General features: G+C 38.6%; 1 protein-coding gene across 1 annotated transcript in view; it reads right to left on the reverse strand.

The window, feature by feature from the left end:
* Positions 1–3,219: 3,219 nt before the first annotated feature.
* cfap299 (cilia and flagella associated protein 299) overlaps positions 3,220–18,828 on the reverse strand; it is a 90,458-nt gene continuing 74,849 nt past the window's right edge. Inside the window, exons 5-6 of the mRNA XM_067440108.1 lie at positions 9,135–9,264; positions 3,220–4,111 (exon numbers count right to left, since the gene is read on the reverse strand). Of these exons, the coding sequence (XP_067296209.1) occupies positions 3,989–4,111; positions 9,135–9,264 (253 nt within the window). The 3' untranslated portion in view covers positions 3,220–3,988. The remainder of the gene's footprint in view (positions 4,112–9,134; positions 9,265–18,828) is intronic.

The raw sequence follows: 18,828 nt of genomic DNA on the forward strand, positions 1-18,828 counted from the left end.
ATTCGCTTGTTAAACCCGTTTAAGAGTCGGAATTGTCCAAGAGCTCCACTTCGACCGAGTCGGTTAGAGAATCACTATATTCATTCAGTCTGACTGGTTGTGATAAATCCCAGTCGGATATAGGCCTACTGTTCTTCATAAAGAGAATAGCCTACTGTGGAAAATAGTGTGTATTTGAGAAGAAAGAACAAACGATAAGTGGCTCTAGCATCTAAAAATACAGCACGTGAAAAATGCGTTGTTTACAGTAAACGTCACATCAAAACAAGCTGACAGACTTTTACGTCTCCATCGTTGGCCTACACCACTCACACTCTCAGCTGTCTCTGAGCGACAGGGTGAGTCATGTGGATCTGTGTTGTAATGCTCGACAGTGAGGTCCGTGAAACATCTCTCAGCAAAGCTGTGTGTCTGGGTTGACGCGCTGAATGACATGGCTTATGGGGAGCATTAAAGGCTCTCTGTCCCATTTAGTTGAGCTCAATGGCGATGAGCAGACACATCCTGCACAGCAGAGTCTGATCCGGATGCTGCACCGCGTCCCCTCCGCACACCAGACCCGCGTGCACGGCTTCAATATCCTCTGTGACGGTCTCTCTTTCAGGATCATTGAGGAGGAAGTGATTGACTCCCACCCCAGACATCTGATGCCAGTAGACTTATTTTCAAGATATGGTTTTGTCAGATCTGTCCGAGTTGTAATTGCTGTATAGTGAGAAAATATGTGGTCTGCTGTCAATAACCTATATTTATCATGTTTTATTTCCCACTAAACTGTAGTCCACTTTAGGATAAGAACTCAGATTTTCACAAGCACATCTGCTATGTTGATTTGTAGGTGTATGAATGAGCTGTGCCGTTGTGAGGGACTGAAGTGGGCAGTTTCATCACGCTGCCACTCCACCACATGAATAAGGACTGTGGCCTGTTAAGTTAAACAGTTATGAATGTGGGTGAATCACCACCCACTTCTTAAACCCTCATCCTGGGGATTAAACCGAAGCATATATATATATATATATATATATATATATATATATATACACACACAAACATACAAACACACAAACACACACGTCTGGTGCGCTAGCTTTCTGGGGACTCACCATAGACGTAATGGTTTTTATGCTGTACAAACCATATATTCTATCCCCCTACACTGCCCCTGCCCCAAACCTACCCATCACAGGAAACTTTCTGCATTTTTACATTTACAAAATAACTCATTATGTATGATTTATAAGCTTTTGTACCCATGGGGACCTCAATTTAGGTCCCCACAGTGACACGAGTCCCCATGATTCTGTGTGCATTCAGGTTGAAGTCCACACCAGGCTAGAAAAACATGTACACACACAAACATACACACACACACACACACACACTGATTCTGCTCTAACAACCAATATTGCAGATATGTGAGTGTTATCATAGCTTATAATCCTGTATCATTCCTTTCTTTCAAAACTAAAATATAGATATACAAACTTCAAAAGGTTATGAATTAAAAATTTAATACATACACTGTATAATCAATATTTTGATTTTTGAATAAAGAAATAAGTTTTATTCAGAATGTTGATCAAGTTAACATGCAAAATATTACTATATCAAATAAATTAAGGTCCTCTTCAACATTGATGGTAACACTATAATAATGGTCATTAGTTAACATTAGTTAATGTATTAACTAACATGAACTACGTGTGCTACTGTATTTGTTCATCTTTGTTAATATTAGTTAATAAAAATACTGCTGTTTATGGTTTGTTTATGCTAGTTCCCAGTGCATTAACTAATGTTAACAACATTTTAATAATGTATTAGTAAATGTTGAAATTAACATTAACAAAGATAAATAAATGCTTTATAAGTGCAGTTAATTATTAGTTCATATTAACTATGACCATTATTCTAAAGTGTTACCAAAATGTTTCCTGATCACCAAATCAGATCATATTAGACTTCAGGAGGATCATGTGACCCTGAAGACTGGAGTAATGATGCTGAAAATGCAGCTTTTTTTTTTTAAAGGTGTCATGAACTGGCTTTTTACATTTTTTTATACTGTTGTCTGAGGTCAACTAATGATGTTTATGTGGTTTTTACATTCAAAAACATCACAACTAATAATAGACTATTTTCTACACTGGTTTTGAGGCTCTCTCCAAACGCTGGGTTTTGATGGGCGTGAGCGTGACGCACTGGAGACTTAGAAGTAAACGCCCACGGCTAGGATTGGATAAGATTTACATATTTAATGAGCTTCAGCTCCCCTGTCAGTTCACATTAGAGTGGAGAGATTGAGGAAGAAGCGGCAACCAGAATAATTTTCTCGATCACAGGGCTCGTAAACGTCTTTTTCAAACAAACACAAGGATTTATTTCTCATCGACCCGTGATTGATTGGACTATTATTTTTATATTACACATAGCCCACAAGATTGACACGTGTGCGCCACCCTTCAACTGTCAAGTTGAGAGACGAACAGCACAGATCAAGAGCAGAATGTTATGAGATTCATCTGCCTGCTGGGCTTTGGGCCATACGTGTCTAGTGTGTTAAAGTTATGCTGTTAGAAACGTACACATAAGCAAAACAATCTACAACAATGCAATACTATTACATATAAAAACACGTTTTGCACACAGTAGTGTGTTGCATCATTCCTGTCAGATCCAAATCCAGCATCGACCGGAGATTTGTTGAACACCAACAAATCTCCAGTTGTGAGGACGACAATCGTGAAGTGAACACCATTGTCATCACCTCCATGAGTCGGTGGGCGAAGGTACTGCATTACACGTGCTGTAGAGGTGTGTGTTTCGTAGCGCTATGACGTAACAATGAAGCACAAGATCGTTTTCTGGGACTGGTGTCTATAAAAGCTTTTCTTTGACTAACAAGAAAGTTTACAGCTCTGAAACTTACAGGATATTCTTATATTACCATGACCATTTATATACCAAAAGCTCAAGGGAAAGTTGATATCTCAATTAATCACCCCTTTAAAATATATTAAAATAGAAAACAGTTCTAAATTCCAGTAAAAAATCATAATATTACTATTTTTTGCTGTACAAAACAAACAAACATTGTACTGTCCCACAACAATTTATTGTTAGTGTATTGCTAACACCCCCCCCCCCCCCAATAACTCTAAGCAGTGAATTTGTATGGCTTTAGTCGCTAACTGTTACTCTAGAGACTTGTTTGTCTCCGTCTATATTCATAGCCTGGATTAAGGTAAAAAAGTTCTCAACTTTTTGTTTAACTTGGTGGTGTGACTAAACTAACCATTCAAGTACCACAATGGCACCAGCCACGAGCCATCAACCTAGCATTATGTTGCCGACTCTGACTGTAAATTCTCAAAGACAGGATTATTGACTGATGAATATCTAATGCCGGAACTCTGCAGTATCTTAGGATCTGAAATCATATGAAATGGGTGTCTGTGTCTATTTCATGAAGTGTTTGGCAGCTTTTAGTCAAAATGAAGCTACAAGCAGTCGAGGGGACATGAAAGAACCCCCATGTTTCTAAAGGGCGTTATCTTTGATTTTTTCAGACAAACAGAGGAGTTGTTTTAGATAAGACTACAATACAAAGCTCAGGTTCCCAAGTAAGTGACTACAGCATCAGACATTCTCTGAAAGCCATGTCACAGTGCCTCAAGTGTGTGATTGCAGATGATAATGGCAACAGTGGTTAGCCTAATAGAAAAAAAATATCATGACAAAATAATCAGTACATTTTTTATCCAAACATTGTTAAATAACTTTAAATATTTTATATAATGAAAAAGTCAGTGTATCAATAACAATTTTTTTTTTTTTAATCTGCCTGATGGGGCCTAAAGATCAAAATGCACAGCATTATTATACACATCCAAATGTTGTGCACAATATGAATACATAGAGAGTTTATATGTAGATGGAATTAGAGGCTCCAACTTTATATTTTCATAAAAATAAAATAAAAACCCTAATTGGAGAGTGGTGCACTGGAACTGGTCACTGATTCTTCGATAACTCCGTCATAAATGGTAACATGCACATATAGGTCCGACTGGACAGGAATTCGTATGAAGCAATCACCAGGTATTGCCTGTTGGGTTAAAGAAATGGTAATTAGGATTAAACTGATTCGTTTTAAGGACGTTATATGCATTGCTATGTCAGTTTAAATCTACTTCAGTAGAGACAGTTCACCTGTCTATTAAAGGAATACAGAGACTTTTTGGGACTTTAGATTATTCACCGTATCAAGTCTAACCATACCATTCTTATCTCTGTGAGTGCCATAACTGCATGCTAACTGTCTGACGCATCCACTGCTAGCCTAGCTTAGCACAAAGACTGGAGATAAAGTCTTCATCTAGCCTAATGCTCAATTAGTGACAAAATAATGCCAACAGTTTCCTATTTACATGTTGTGATGTGTAAAGCTTCATTGTGCACTAAGGCCGAAATAAAATTAAACGTTGTGATTTTCTTGAAATATCATGGCTAGGGACTATAGTTTCATTCCTGCATAATAGCCTAATCCAGGAACTTTGCTGCCATACCATGGCTGCAGCAGCACAATGATATTACACAGTGCCTGAAAATAGGCCCCAGCACGCTCTCTGCGCTAGCAGCTTGTCACATTGGTTATGTTCATAGAAGTAAGCCTATTTTCAGGCGCTACGTAATATCATTGCGTCTGCTGAGTATAGTTCCTAGCCATATCGGTCAAAAAAAATCACAACTTTTAATTTTCTGTCGTTCTTAGTACATGATGTAACTCTACACATCACAACATGCAAATAGGAAAAATGTTTGGGTTATTTTGTCACTTATTTAGCATTAGGCTAGATGAAGCCATTTAGCTCCAGTCTTTGTGCTAAGCTAGGCTACCAGTAGGGATGGGACGAAATATCGTTTGACAAAATATCGCGATACAAAACGTGACGAAACGCATCGAGGTCGAAAAAAATGGATCGCGTAATAAAGATAGATGGCACTGCTGCATGATTTGCGTAGTATTTAAATAATTTAGTGTATTATATGTGTGTGTGTGTGTGTGTGTGTGTGTGTATAGGGCAGACATAACAAAACGCAGCGCCCATTTTCTGTTTGATCTGAGGCATAGCCCGTAACATTAGTTGGAAAAAGTGAGAGCAGTCAGACAAAGGATGTAGCAGTAAACATTAATAGGGAAAGAAAATGGTTGACATTAGCATTAATATTCTAAACCAAAAATGCAGTTATTGCCTACATAAACTACCATATTTTTTGTTTAACTTTTATTAGACTCCAGAAAGAAAAGGGCGTTTTTTCACTGAGCACATTCTCTGCAATCTGAGCACGATGCACTGCAGCTCACTCTCGCTCATGTCTGAGGTAAATCATTAATACCATCACCCCACTTACAGTACATGTGTTTTATTGAACTAAATACATTACAATCGGCTAAAACGAATGCACAGGTTACTTTCCTGAACAAGCGTGCTCCCGAGTCGTCCGTGTTCTTCACAAGGGGGTAATCTAGCGCTCGGAAAGCGTTCCACCCCTAGGGGCTGCCATTGCTAACCAAGCCATCACCTGCAGTTAGCATCCCATTGACTCCCATTCATTTTTGAGTCATTTTGACAGTGAATAACTTTACATCTGAGACGTTTAAAGACTCCATTTGTCCATTGTTTATTTATAAAGAAACACGACAATGCATAAAAGGCTCTGTTACCTTGTATCTTACACTATCGCCCCGCAGAAGCTGTCTTTGTAAAGATAGGCTAACGATTGCGTCATAACCAACGCGACTCACAGTTGAGAAATTACCGTATAGACCTGAGGAGACTCTCGCAGGCAATCTTTTACTGTCTATGAGGCAGTCGGGGGGACGTGGAGACATAAAGTCTGATAAAGTCAAGGGGGAAGAATGGGGAGAAGCCCATAGTGAGCCAAAAGCAACGGGAGAAAATATTTAAACAACGTGATTCAGCTTTCATTTTCCACAACTACTAGAAGACCTACAGCTGTCAGACAGGAGGCTCACGTCACATCTACGTCGTCAAGCTCAGTCTGAGTCTGCGCAGTTCGCTCAGCCATCAGGAAGTGAGTGCCCCTAGGTTGACTTCATTATTTCGCCGTTGACGTCAATGGGATCGCTCAGTCCATTTCTTTTACTGTCTATGGTTCTTCACACTGTCCACGTGAATCGCGGACCAGTTTGGCGCGCACACGCAAAATACCGGCAGTTCAATAGGGAATGCAGACCTCTTAAAGGGGGCGCACTATATTCCTACTCGTGTAATATGGACCTCCTCCAGGTATGGTGTGGTTCTGGTTCGCTCACTGGTACACATTAACAATTTTTCATACGAACTTTGCCCTGTTCTAACTTTGCCTGAATTAAACAGCCAGTGTAAAAACTCCCTTTATATTGTTAAAATGAGAGAAATCATTACTTACTCATTATTTTTAAGTTTAGGCTTAAGAGACATGAACAATTTCTTAGATAAACATATCTATGACCTTTGATATGTCTAGTCTTCATGCTGTATTGATTATTATTGAATAAGTATGGTTTCACTAATAATAAATGTACATTTGCATAAAGCATGCATATTTGTCCATACCTATGTTGATTAGAGTATTAAAAACTTAATTTAAACTTAATTTAAGATACATTTACAATTGCTAAAAAGGTGCGATTAAATTTGAGATTAATCACGAGTTAACTCATGACAATCATGCAGTTAATCGCGATTCAGTATTTGAATCAAATGACATCCCTTCAGTGCCCTCCACAATTATTGGCACCCGTTTAAGATGTGGTCGCGGACTTCTAAAAATACTCCTTTTTTAAAAAAAACAACATAGAACCAAAATGCAAAAATAGAGAAATATCCTACCTTTTGTTTAAGTACATTACTTAGGTGGTAAAAAAAAAAAAATCACAGATTTGGAAAGAATTTTTTTTTATGATATCGTATCGTGACGTATCGTATCGTAACCCTGGCATATCGAGGTGCATCGTATCGTGAGTTTAAGTGTATCGTCCCATCCCTAGCTACCAGTGGATGCGTCAGACAGAGTTATGGCACACACAGAGATGAGAATAGTATGGACTTATCTAGAATACTGTGAATAAGCTAAAGTCCCCCAAAATCGGTGTGTTGCTTTAAGTTTAAATGGTTGCAAAACTACTTAGAGGAATAAATATTGTAAGTTATTTCAACACTCATCTTTTACAGACATTGTATAGTCCATTTACTGTATATATTCAAAAGACCCCACAGCACAGAATTCCTATTCAAAATGCCACTGGAATTTCTATCTATATTACTGAAGTTGAGAAGAAGAAGAATAAAAAGAAGAAGAAGAAAAAAACTTATCTTTGTAAGTGTGATTTGATGTTTAAACATCAGTCTGGGTGTGACTTTAAAATATGGACTCCATAGGGTGCCTCCACCAAGAATAAATAAGATCTTAAGCCAGCTGGGATCCATTATTAAAGAGTAACTGTGTCAGAAGATTTAGGTTTGCATTCATTCTATGTATTTACTGTACATCAAACTTGTCTGAGCTTACACAGTTTTGTTTAGAGCCAGGATAAATGCAAACATATGCTGAACATTCCCCTCAAAAATGAAATAAAGCAAACGAAAAGCATTAGCTGAGGATTTATAAGGATTGGTTATCAAACTAAACCACCAACAGCTACTTTGAAAGGATAACCAACATATTTCCGTCAGAAGCGAACACAACCCAAAGAAGAATTTGGGATTAAAATCTTGAAATGTTCACACCATTGGCTTTATCTAACAGGGCGATAAAACAAACAAACAAACAAACAAACAAATCAAATCTAGGGTTTAATATGCCATGGTTACGCCAGTTTGAATGAAGGAATGCATCCACATGGGCAATGAGGTCATGCCTGGTGGGGGCCTGAGGTTGAATTCTGGGTGCACAGGCGGTTTCAGTGTCTGGGTTCCTTAGCCTCCCCTCGTTTTTAATAGCTGGCCTGGTTGGGGTGTGCTCGACCACAGGCAATACTCGCCTCTGCCATCTCGCCCTCAACGAGGCAGCCTGGGCGAGTTTGTGTTCAAAGAGGCCGGTCTGCAGCGTTGCCTCTTTTCTAAAATAGCATGCGCTCATAGCTCCTGGGCACACAGGCAAAAAAAAATTGTGGCACAGGTTCCAGGACTGAGTTTCGCGGTTCGTTCTAACCCACTCTGATGGATATTTCGAGAGATTGGAAGAAAAATGCTACCCAGGTGCAACAATACAATCTCTCCCCTTCACACGGAGGCTATTTGATATCACGAAAGGGTTTCATAAAGAATTTAAAATGGGATGACTCCTGAACATTGCTGTTATGCTTTAATGTGTGTATAAAGTGTATACATTTGTCTTAATGAACCTCATCAACTGATTACACACTGCATCTAATAGTACTACAGAAAAAAATACAATGTTCCTGTTAGGGGTGTAACAATATATCGTGTCACAATATATCACAAGACAAATATCCAACATGTATCATGGATAGTGACAATATCTAATATGAATAGTTATGTGAAAAAATAAAAACAAGTTTACAGAGTTTTAGTGCCAGTACTTCATTAAACTACTATAAAATGTTGAATATATTGTATACTATTGCAATGGGGGAATATCTGTATGTCCTGATGCCAATGTCTTATGTTACCTGTAAAAAGTGTCCTACATTATTTTTTTAATATATATAGTCAGTGACAGAGTGCAAGAATATTCATCTAAAATAATTTAGTATTTTCAATAGTCCAATCCTATTAATTTCCACCATGATTTCCACCCACAATGTAATATCACATTTAGCATTTTAAATCAACAATACATTTTTTGTTAACCTTTTACCATGTCTTTGTGTATCGCAATAATATTGTATAGTGAGTTCAGTATAGTGATATGTATCGAATACTGACATGAGGGTATTGTTATACCCCTTGTTCCAGTCTTCAGTCTTGAGTTATTCATTGAACTAATACTCAGTTTAACATAGTTCAGCTGCTTATTTACTCATGGATGTTAAATGAGAGCTAAAACACGACTGAGAGAGGTCAGCACTCTCTGTTTCTGCTCAAATCAAACATGCTCACCTCTGGGTCAACATTCAAGTTTTTCATGTTGCTCTTACACTGGAAGAGCAGACCGCTTGGATTCTCTGTGATAACCTCATAGTTTGAGCTGGCATTATGTTTGGCCACCTGCGTTCCCCAGTTGTAGAAGCTGAAAAACAAAAGTCAGGGTTAATATGTTTAGAATAGTTTAGAGAATGCATGCTTTAAAAGGAACTGTATGTAAGAAATATATTTGAATTAATCCTAAAATGGCCCTGATATGTCACTAGACATTAAGAAATCATGTTAATTTCAAATACTTATATCACTGACAACAGTAGTCCGGGCAGGATATTGTCATTTAAAAGTAGTGGTTGTTGTCAACGGATGTTGATGTTGTCATGTTGTGTTTTGGCCTGAAGCTCCACCCTCAACCTATCAACCAATCACGAGTCAGTAGTGTTTCTGCATCCGGGTTGCCAGATCTGCTCTAGTTACCACAGCTGCAGATCTACAAACGTTCCTGCTGATCCTGCAGCCAATCTGGCAACCTTGAATCAGGGGGAGACTTTTGACCACAATCTTGCATACACTTCCTTTAAAGGTTGACAGAAAAACATTGCAGTACAGTGGGGCAAAAAGTATTTAGTCAGCAACCAATTGTGCAAGTTATCCCACTTAAAAAGATGAGAGAGAGGCCTGTCATTTTCATCATAGGTACACTTCAACTATGAGACAGAATGAGAGAAGAAAAAAAATCCAAAAAAACACATTGTCTATTTTTTAAAGAATTTGTTTGCAAATTATGGTGGAAATAAGTATTTGGTCAATAACAAAAGTTAATCTCTATACTTTGTTATATACCCTTTGCTGGCAATGACAGAAGTCAATCGTTTTCTGTAAGTCACCACAAGGTTTTTACCCACTGTTTCTGGTAGTTTGGCTCATCCCTCCATGTAGATCTCCTCTAGAGCAGTGATGTTTTGGGGCTGTCGGATTTTCAAAGATTTTCTATGGGGTTGAGATCTGGAGACTGGCTAGGCCACTCCAGGACCTTGAAATGCTTCTTACGAAGCCACTCCTTAATTGCCCAGGCGGTGTGTTTGGAATCATTGTTATGCTGAAAGACCCAGCCACGTTTCATCTTTAATGCCCTTGCTGATGAAAGGAAGTTTTTACTCAAAAGCTCTTACGATACATGGCCCATTCATTCTTTTTTTTACATGGGTCAGTCGTTCTGGTCCCTTTGCAGAAAAAGTGCCCCAAAGCATTATGTTTCCACCCCCATGCTTCACAGGTGCAAATTGTGTTTTTTACCAAAAAGTTATATTTTGGTTTCATCTGACCATATGACATTCTTCTAATCCTCTTCTAGATCATCCAAAAGCTCTCTAGCAAACTTTAGATGGGCATGTACTGGCTTAAGCAGGGGGACACGTCTGGCCCTGCAGACATGTTTGAGTCCCTGGCATCGTAGTGTGCTACTGATGGTAGCCTTTGTTACTTTGGTCCAAGCTCTGTGCAGGTCATTCACTATCCCCCCCCCCCCCCCCCCCCCCATACTGATAACAAGTTCAAACAGAGGAGGACAGAGGAGCCTCTTAAGGCTTTTCTCTTAGTGAAAAATATAATCTACAAAGTAGGGGTGACCCCGAATAGTCGAAGATTTGATGCATCGATATGCGGAGCCTGATTCGACCACCGATCTCACGGTTGAATCTTCGCGGGTGTTATGAAACGAGGATCATACCATTTTGGCAATATGGGGGTGCTCAATATTTTAAAGACGTGTTGCGGCGCTGCGCTGAGCTGAGCATTGGTGTGCGACCCCTTTAAGGGCGCTGAGCTTCATTAGAACACGTTCAATGAGTGTACACACACCGGCGGCAGCATTCAGCGCCTGTCCGCGGCCACTCAGGAAGTTGTTTAAAATCCTGCCGCACCACAGAACGCTTTCGTGCAGCTCATCTGTCAGTCAATTCAAAATTGAGCTTGCGTGTATATAATGTGCGCGTCAGGTGGCGGTGTGAGATCCTGAGGCGCGGGGCTGAGCTTTTCGTACGTCTTCACCTGCTTTAGGCACAATCGGCTTAAGAACGTGCATGTAAACGCACTCAAAGTGTTCTTTTCCTCTCTAGGCAGGTTTTTTTTAGGTTTATTTATCCAAATGTTCTTTTATATATTTGTGTGATGTTCTGTATTTCGATCACGGCTTTAACATGTTATGAAAAAACGGTTTATAAATGTTTATCCACCACATTACCTTTTAGGCTATTTAAACCTAAATAAGAAAGCCATTGTCAGTTCGTCTATCAGTTGGCAGGCAGTTTTGGTCGCTTTATTAAAAGTTGTTGCTGTGTGCAGTGTGTAAAAGAAAATAAAAATAGTTTTACCCTCCTGCTGACTAGTGTCATGCCCCTCCCAACCCATTCACACACACATAGATGATTCGACTATCACTCGACCATAGAGAGATTCGACAATTCTGATTCAAATGTCTAAATCCTTAGTCGAGGACAGCCCTACTACAAAGTAAAAGTTCCTCTCACAAAATTTTAGGACGTGTCTTGTGTTCCATTCATAAGATGATAAAATAAAGTGTGTTCCCAGTTTGATTAAACACGCACTTAGAAAGCCAGGTGTCAAGTTAGATAATAAGTATAAGGAATTCAAAATCTTTTAAAGAGCTAGTTAGCCAGTTGCATTAATTTTGTTTTTCCATTCTTATTCTACTATGGTGCAAGTGTAAGACAGGAGAACAATCATGCTCTTGACATTCAGAATTGATTTATAATTGCATTTATAGAGGCTTTACGTGTACCTCTATGTATTTAATTCAGAAAATCTTTTTACACCTTTCTAAAAATGTCCAATGACTGAAAGCAATCTAGGGCTGCAGAACATCTTCAATAATAAAATAAAAATAGAAATAATGCACTATTTGTTTTAAATGTAGGGGATATGCCCTACATAAGCTAAACTCTAAAGGCAAAGTTTAACTAACAGCTATTAAATATATTAAGCACAAATCACAGAACAGAAGGACTTTTTGGGGTCAGGAACAGTCAGACATATATATACTCACCTAAAGGATTATTAGGAACACCATACTAATATTGTGTTTGACCCCCTTTCGCCTTCAGAAGTGCCTTAATTATATGTAGCATTGATTCAACAAGGTGCTGAAAGCATTCTTTAGAAATGTTGGCCCATATTGTTAGGATAGTATCTTGCAGTTGATGGAGATTTGTGGGATGCACATCCAGGGCACGAAGCTCCCATTCCACCACATCCCAAAGATGCTCTATTGGGTTGGATCTGGTGACTGTGGGGGCCATTTTAGTACAGTGAACTCATTGTCATGTTCAAGAAACCAATTTGAAATGATTCGAGCTTTGTGACATGGTGCATTATCCTGCTGGAAGTAGCCATCAGAGGATTGGTACATGGTGGTCATAAAGGGATGAACATGCTCAGGTAGGCCGTGGCATTTAAACGATGCCCAATTGGCACTAAGGGGCCTAAAGTGTGCCCCTTAGTGAAAACATCCCCCACACCATAACACCACCACCACCAGCCTGCACAGTGGTAACAAGGCATGATGGATCTATGTTCTCATTATTTTTACACCAAATTCTGACTCTACCATCTGAATGTCTCAACAGAAATCAAGACTCATCAGACCAGGCAACATTTTTCCAGTCTTCAACTGTCCAATGTTGGTGAGGTTGTGCAAATTGTAGCCTCTTTTTTGAAGTTTAGATAAATGGTACCCGGTGGGGTCTTCTGCTGTTGTAGCCCATCCGCCTCAAGGTTTTGCGTGTTGTGGCTTCACAAATCTTTGCTGCATACCTCAGCATATGACTTCCGCATACTGGATGTTTTTCACTTTTCACACCATTCTTTGTAAACACTAGAAATGTTTGTGCGTGAAAATCCCAGTAACTGAGCAGATTTTGAAATACTCCGACCGGCCCGTCTGGCACCAACAACCATGCCACGCTCAAAATCTCTTAAATCACCTTTCTTTCCTATTCTGACATTCCGTTTGGAGTTCAGGAGATTGTCTTGACCAGGACCACACCCATAAATGCATTGAAGCAACTGCCATGTGATTGGTTGATTAGATAATTGCATTAATGAGAAATGTAACAGGTGTTCCTAATAATCCTTTAGGTGCATATATATATATATTTTTATTTTATTTATTTCAATAATTACATTAAGACAAATGTTTATTTCTTTTAATTTTGATGAAATAACTGTCAACTAACAAAAATCCCAAATTAGAATATTACTTAAGACCAATACAAACAAAGGATTTTTTGAAATCTTGGCTAACTGAAAAGTATGGGCATTTACAGCTCTCTATACTTAGTTGGGGCTCCTTTTGCCTGAATTACTGCAGCAATGCGGTGTGGCATGGAGTTGATCAGTCTGTGGCACTGATCAGTTGTTATGAGAGCCCAGGTTGCTTTGATAGTGGCATAAAGCTCTTCTGCATTATTTGGTCTCTAAATGCATATCTTGCAGGTTCTATGGGGTTAAGGTCAGGCGAGTTTGCTGGCCAATTAAGAACAGGGATACCATGGTCCTTAAACCAGGTACTGGTTGCTTTGGCACTGTGTGCAGCTGCCAAGTCCTGTTGGAAAATGAAATCTGCATCTCCATAAAGTTGGTCAGCAGCATGAAGCATGATGTACTCTAAAACGTCCTGGTATATGGCTGCATTGACTTTGGACCTCAGAAAACACAGTTGACCAACACCAGCAGATCATATAGCACCCCAAACCATCACTGACTGTGGACACTTTACACTGGACCTCAAGTAATGTGGATTGTGTGCCTTTCCTCTCTTCCTCCAGACTCTGGGACCCTGATTTCCAAAAGAAATGCAAAATTTACTTTCATCAGAGAACATAACTTTGGACCACTCAGCAGTCATTTTTTTCTTTAGACCAGGTGAGATGCTTTTGACACTGTCTGTTGTTCAAGAGTGGCTTGACACAAGGAATGTGACAGCTGAAACCCATGTCTTGCATACGTCTGTGGTTCCTGAAGCACTGACTCCAGCTGCAATCCACTCGTTGTGAATCTCCCCCACATTTTTGAATGGGTTTTGTTTCACAATCTTCTCCAGCGTGCGGTTATCCCTATTGCTTGAACACTTTTTTTCAACCACATCTTTCCTTCCCTTCACCTCTCTATTAATTTGCTGGGACACAGAGCTCTGTGAACAGCCAGCCTTTTTTGCAATTACCTTTTGTGTTTTGCCCTCCTTGTGCAAGGTGTCAATGGTCGTCTTTTGTACAACTGTCATATCAGCAGTCTTCCCCATGATAGTGTAGCCTACAGAATTTAGACTGAGAGACCAATTAAAGACCTTAGCAGGTGTTTAGAGTTAATTAGCTGATTAGAGTGTGGTACCAGGTGTCTTCAATATTGAACCTTTTCACATTATTCTAATCACTGAATACTGATACTGAATTTGGGATTTTCCTTAGATGTCAGTTATAATAATCAAAATTAAAAGAAATAAACATTTGAAATATATCAGTCTGTATGTAATGAATGAATATAATATACAAATTTCACGTTTTGAACGGAATTAGTGAAATACACTTTTTGATACATTTTCTATATGGAAAATTTTCCATGTGAAATTCTTAAAGATAAGGCTTGATACTTTGAACATTAGAAATTTTACTATTTTAACCATTGACATGCTTATTGGACAGATGTGTTACTGACGTATCAGTTTCCCTCTAACTGAATACAGAGACACTGGGACATTTATTTGAATATGTTCAAGAATAGATGTCTAGTTTCAAAAATATGCATTCACACTTGAGCTTCTACTAAACATCAATACATTCCAGGTTAAAAGGAAACTTTCTCAAAGCTACAACCAAAAATTCCTCTGTCTACACTGATCAATGTAAAGATTGAGAACCAGCTATTCACTCAAAACGGCAGTGAGAATAGATCTAAATGTAATTAATGCATGCAATGAGCAATAATGAAAAAAGAGAGTTTGGCCTGTGTTAGTGGTTCTCATAATAAGCTCAACTGCTGGGAGACAGCTGCTTTGCAGAAAAAGAAATCTAAATGTCACACTCTGAGGCAGTTAGGGTTGGTCCAATGGACCTCAGCTTTTCCCAAGCAGTAGTTTGTGGTCCAAGAACAAAGCTGGACTTTGGGGAGAGGCTCTTTATAAATCTGAGGGAGAGGCACATGAATGCAAGAGCATTTTATTCTCCGTTGTGATAACACTGTGGACGTCAGTCAGTGCTCTATATGTTTTGTATTGCTGCAATGTTACTTAACAGTCAAGAACTTCTTATAAACAACATCTGTAAAATGTTAATGACCTTAACCTCAAAGACATAAATCATTGAATAATCCCAAATGCAAAAAACAAAACAAAAACAAAAAGGGTTGAGATGTTCCTCATTTGGTTGATTTCAAGCTAGGGACACTTTGGTTTGGTAGCAACGAGTAGTTCAGTATAAACATACTGATATTTGCATGACATGGTTAATGTCATTTTGGTGTTAAGTATTTATAGAACTGAAATTATGTTCTGAGTCCTTAAAATCACAGGAAGACAGTTGCCGGAATCCCTGCAACTCTAGCCCTGGATCGGCTCTTCTTTACACACCCAAAAAAGGACACGTTTAAAGTCCATTTTTCCAGTGCTCACGTAGGCCCATCCTATGGCTGTACCATCTTGAAATATCTCCAGTTTATAATAATTTATTGCACATGGCTCTGTGTGTAAGAGAGAGAACGCATGATGGAAAGACACCTCAAACTTCCCAGTCCACCATTTCCTGTCAAGGTGACCAGAAACCATGGTGCTGGTCACCAAAGCAAACAAAATTGTGCTTGAAATGAAAAGACTGGCTAATAAGACATAAATAAAATGTAATGGTCTGAATCAAACATCCTCGCAGGGTCTCCGCTTGCCATTTTGCATCACAGGAAAGACTTCCTTTGGTTGCCATCAGAGTGACTGCCGTAAACATAGCAGACCCACACAAAGAGACAGATTCTGTGGAGAAATACAGTGATGCATGAAATGGCAAGTTTAGCCCTTATTCTTTTAGCTTTTTAGATCAAACTTTCTAGTCCTACATGGATTTCTCTTCCCAAAAATTGGAATTTCTTCTCTCCATATGTTTAGCATATACAAAATGTAAAACTTTGTGAAGGACTTAGAAGCAAGGATGCATATTCACTTCCTCCTTTTTAAAATAAGGTTTGACAGCATTTTCTGTGTCTATTTATACTGAAACACCATATAGCAATTAGCATTTTTGGGTTGACCACTTTTATGCAATGGTAAACCACTTACTTTTGGTCGAAAAAAACAGGACAGATGTGAGATATTTTAACAGAGAACATGAAAAGATGGGCAGAAAAATGCTCCAGAGCCTTTCAATTTTCGAGTCACAGGAAGTGGGAAGACCGGCTGGGCTCTCTGAGCATTTGGTCTGAGCATTTGGTCTATTTGTTTTGTGATTGAAAAGGCATGAGTGCAGCAACATGTGTCACTTGGACATGTTCTCTGTCAATCCTGGTCCCATATTGTGCCTACAGACACATAACCAGGTAACATGAAACACTCAATATTCATTGTGAAACTGGCACCCCACACTAACTTACCAATGTGTAAAAAACCTAGGCTTTGTGGAAACAATTATCGTTCTGTTAATAATAGGTCTGTCTTTACCATTGCACTATAAAACACTGAGAGAAAAAAGGATGTTTGTGTAAGGCAGTGCTCCATGGTTACCAAACTAAAACTTGATGGAGTGCTTTAATAAAGTTTTAAAAATCCATGAGCTGTAACTCTATGGATCAACGAGAAAGCAAATAGTCCAGTTTGTAAACTAGAATTAGTGAGAAATCCATAAATGTGCCACTCTAAGTCAATATAAACAAAAGCAACAAAAGCAGCAAGTCTGTTCTCTATCTATCTATCTATCTATCTATCTATCTATCTATCTATCTATCTATCTATCTATCTATCTATCTATCTATCTATCTATCTATCTATCTATCTATCTATCTATCTATCTATCTATCTATCTATCTATCTATCTATCTATCTATCTATCTATCTATCTATCTATCTATCTATCTATCTATCTATCTATCTATCTAAAAACATTTAATAACTTTTGTCAACCCTTTTTAAGATTCTCTACATTGACAAGAATGTGATTGTCCTCAGCTGGTAGCCATGACTTTTGTACTTTTAATTTTTGTGGTGAGGCAGTCAAGTCTGTCAGCTGTAGTGTGGATTCATGCATCTGTACGGGAAAAACACAGCATCTGCTCCATCTTAGTGGAAACCACAAGCACTGCCTGTTATTGTTCCCGTGAGAAGGATGGTGGAGAAAAGAGAGAACACAGAGGGAGAAAAAAGGGACTAAAAGAGAAATCGGGAGTGAAAGAGAGTTGGGGCTGAGAGTACACAGGAAATGAGAATGCTTATGCTGTATTGTACTTTTTTAGCTTACTTTGATTAGCTTTTGTGCCCTGGCAGTTAGGATGTGGATTTACAAACCCAAACACAAACACAAACACAAACACAAACACAAACACAAACACGCTTGACTATACTTGCATAATGCATAAACCAGCTTTTCATGTCTTGTGTTACAATTTTAAAGTATTGCGTTGAGTTATCTAATCAACATAGACAGTCTTTCATCACAGTATTTTATTCATATCTATTTGGGGTTCAGTGTTTTATACTTCCTGTTTTATGAAAATGTGTATGTGCAAGTTTTATCCGACCTGGTCATGTAACGCTTCAAAATTCAGTTTTCAGACTACACACTGTAAATCCAAAAGAAAAAAAGAAACGTTAACCCCCCTCAGAAAACATTCTGAGAACTGTCAGACCACGTGTAATCGGCTGTTCTATGTCAGCTTTGGTCGCCATGGAGTGGCATCTGTTGCTGAACCTCAAGGGCATCAAAGACAGAGACAGTGCTAAGTACCTCTACTTGGGTCCAAAAAAATGTAGAAAAAGGTTACAGAATACAGTTTGCACTACCCTCCTTGTTTCAACAGCGTGGTCTCCACTACCATGGAACCAGAGCAGGTGTATTTGCTGTCACAGGCTGTCAGGCTATTACAGTTACTAATTATTTCCTAGTTCCCCAAAAGATAGGGGGTTGTGTTCATTTTTAGATCTTTTAAACCATTTTCTCAGAACATACAAGTTCAATATGTTAACGGTCAAGACAATTGTGTCTTAGATCCAACACAAAGTTTGGTTTGCACAGTCAATCTCAATGATGCGTATTTTTTTTATCTACCAACCCAATTCCAAAAAGTTGGGAGACTGTACAAATTGTGAATAAAAAAGCAATGCAATAATTTACAAATCTCTTTTAAAATCTCTCAATCATTTTATTCACAATAGAATATAGATAACATATCAAATGTTGAAATTGAGACATTTTGAAATGTCATGCCAAATATTGGCTCATTTTGGATTGATGAGATTGATCTTGGATTTACACATTCCAAAAAAGTTGGGATAGGTAGCAATAAGAGGCCGGAAAGTTAAATGTACATATAAGGAACAGCTGGAGGACTAATTTGCAACTTATTAGGTCAATTGGCAACATGATGGGGTATAAAAAGTGCCTCTAAGAATGGCAGTGTCTCTCAGAAGTCAGAATGCTGCAGTGAAAAAGACTGGAGCAATATC

This window comes from Pseudorasbora parva, chromosome 3 (genome assembly GCF_024679245.1).
Source record: "Pseudorasbora parva isolate DD20220531a chromosome 3, ASM2467924v1, whole genome shotgun sequence".
In the NCBI taxonomy this organism is placed as follows: Eukaryota; Metazoa; Chordata; class Actinopteri; order Cypriniformes; family Gobionidae; genus Pseudorasbora; species Pseudorasbora parva.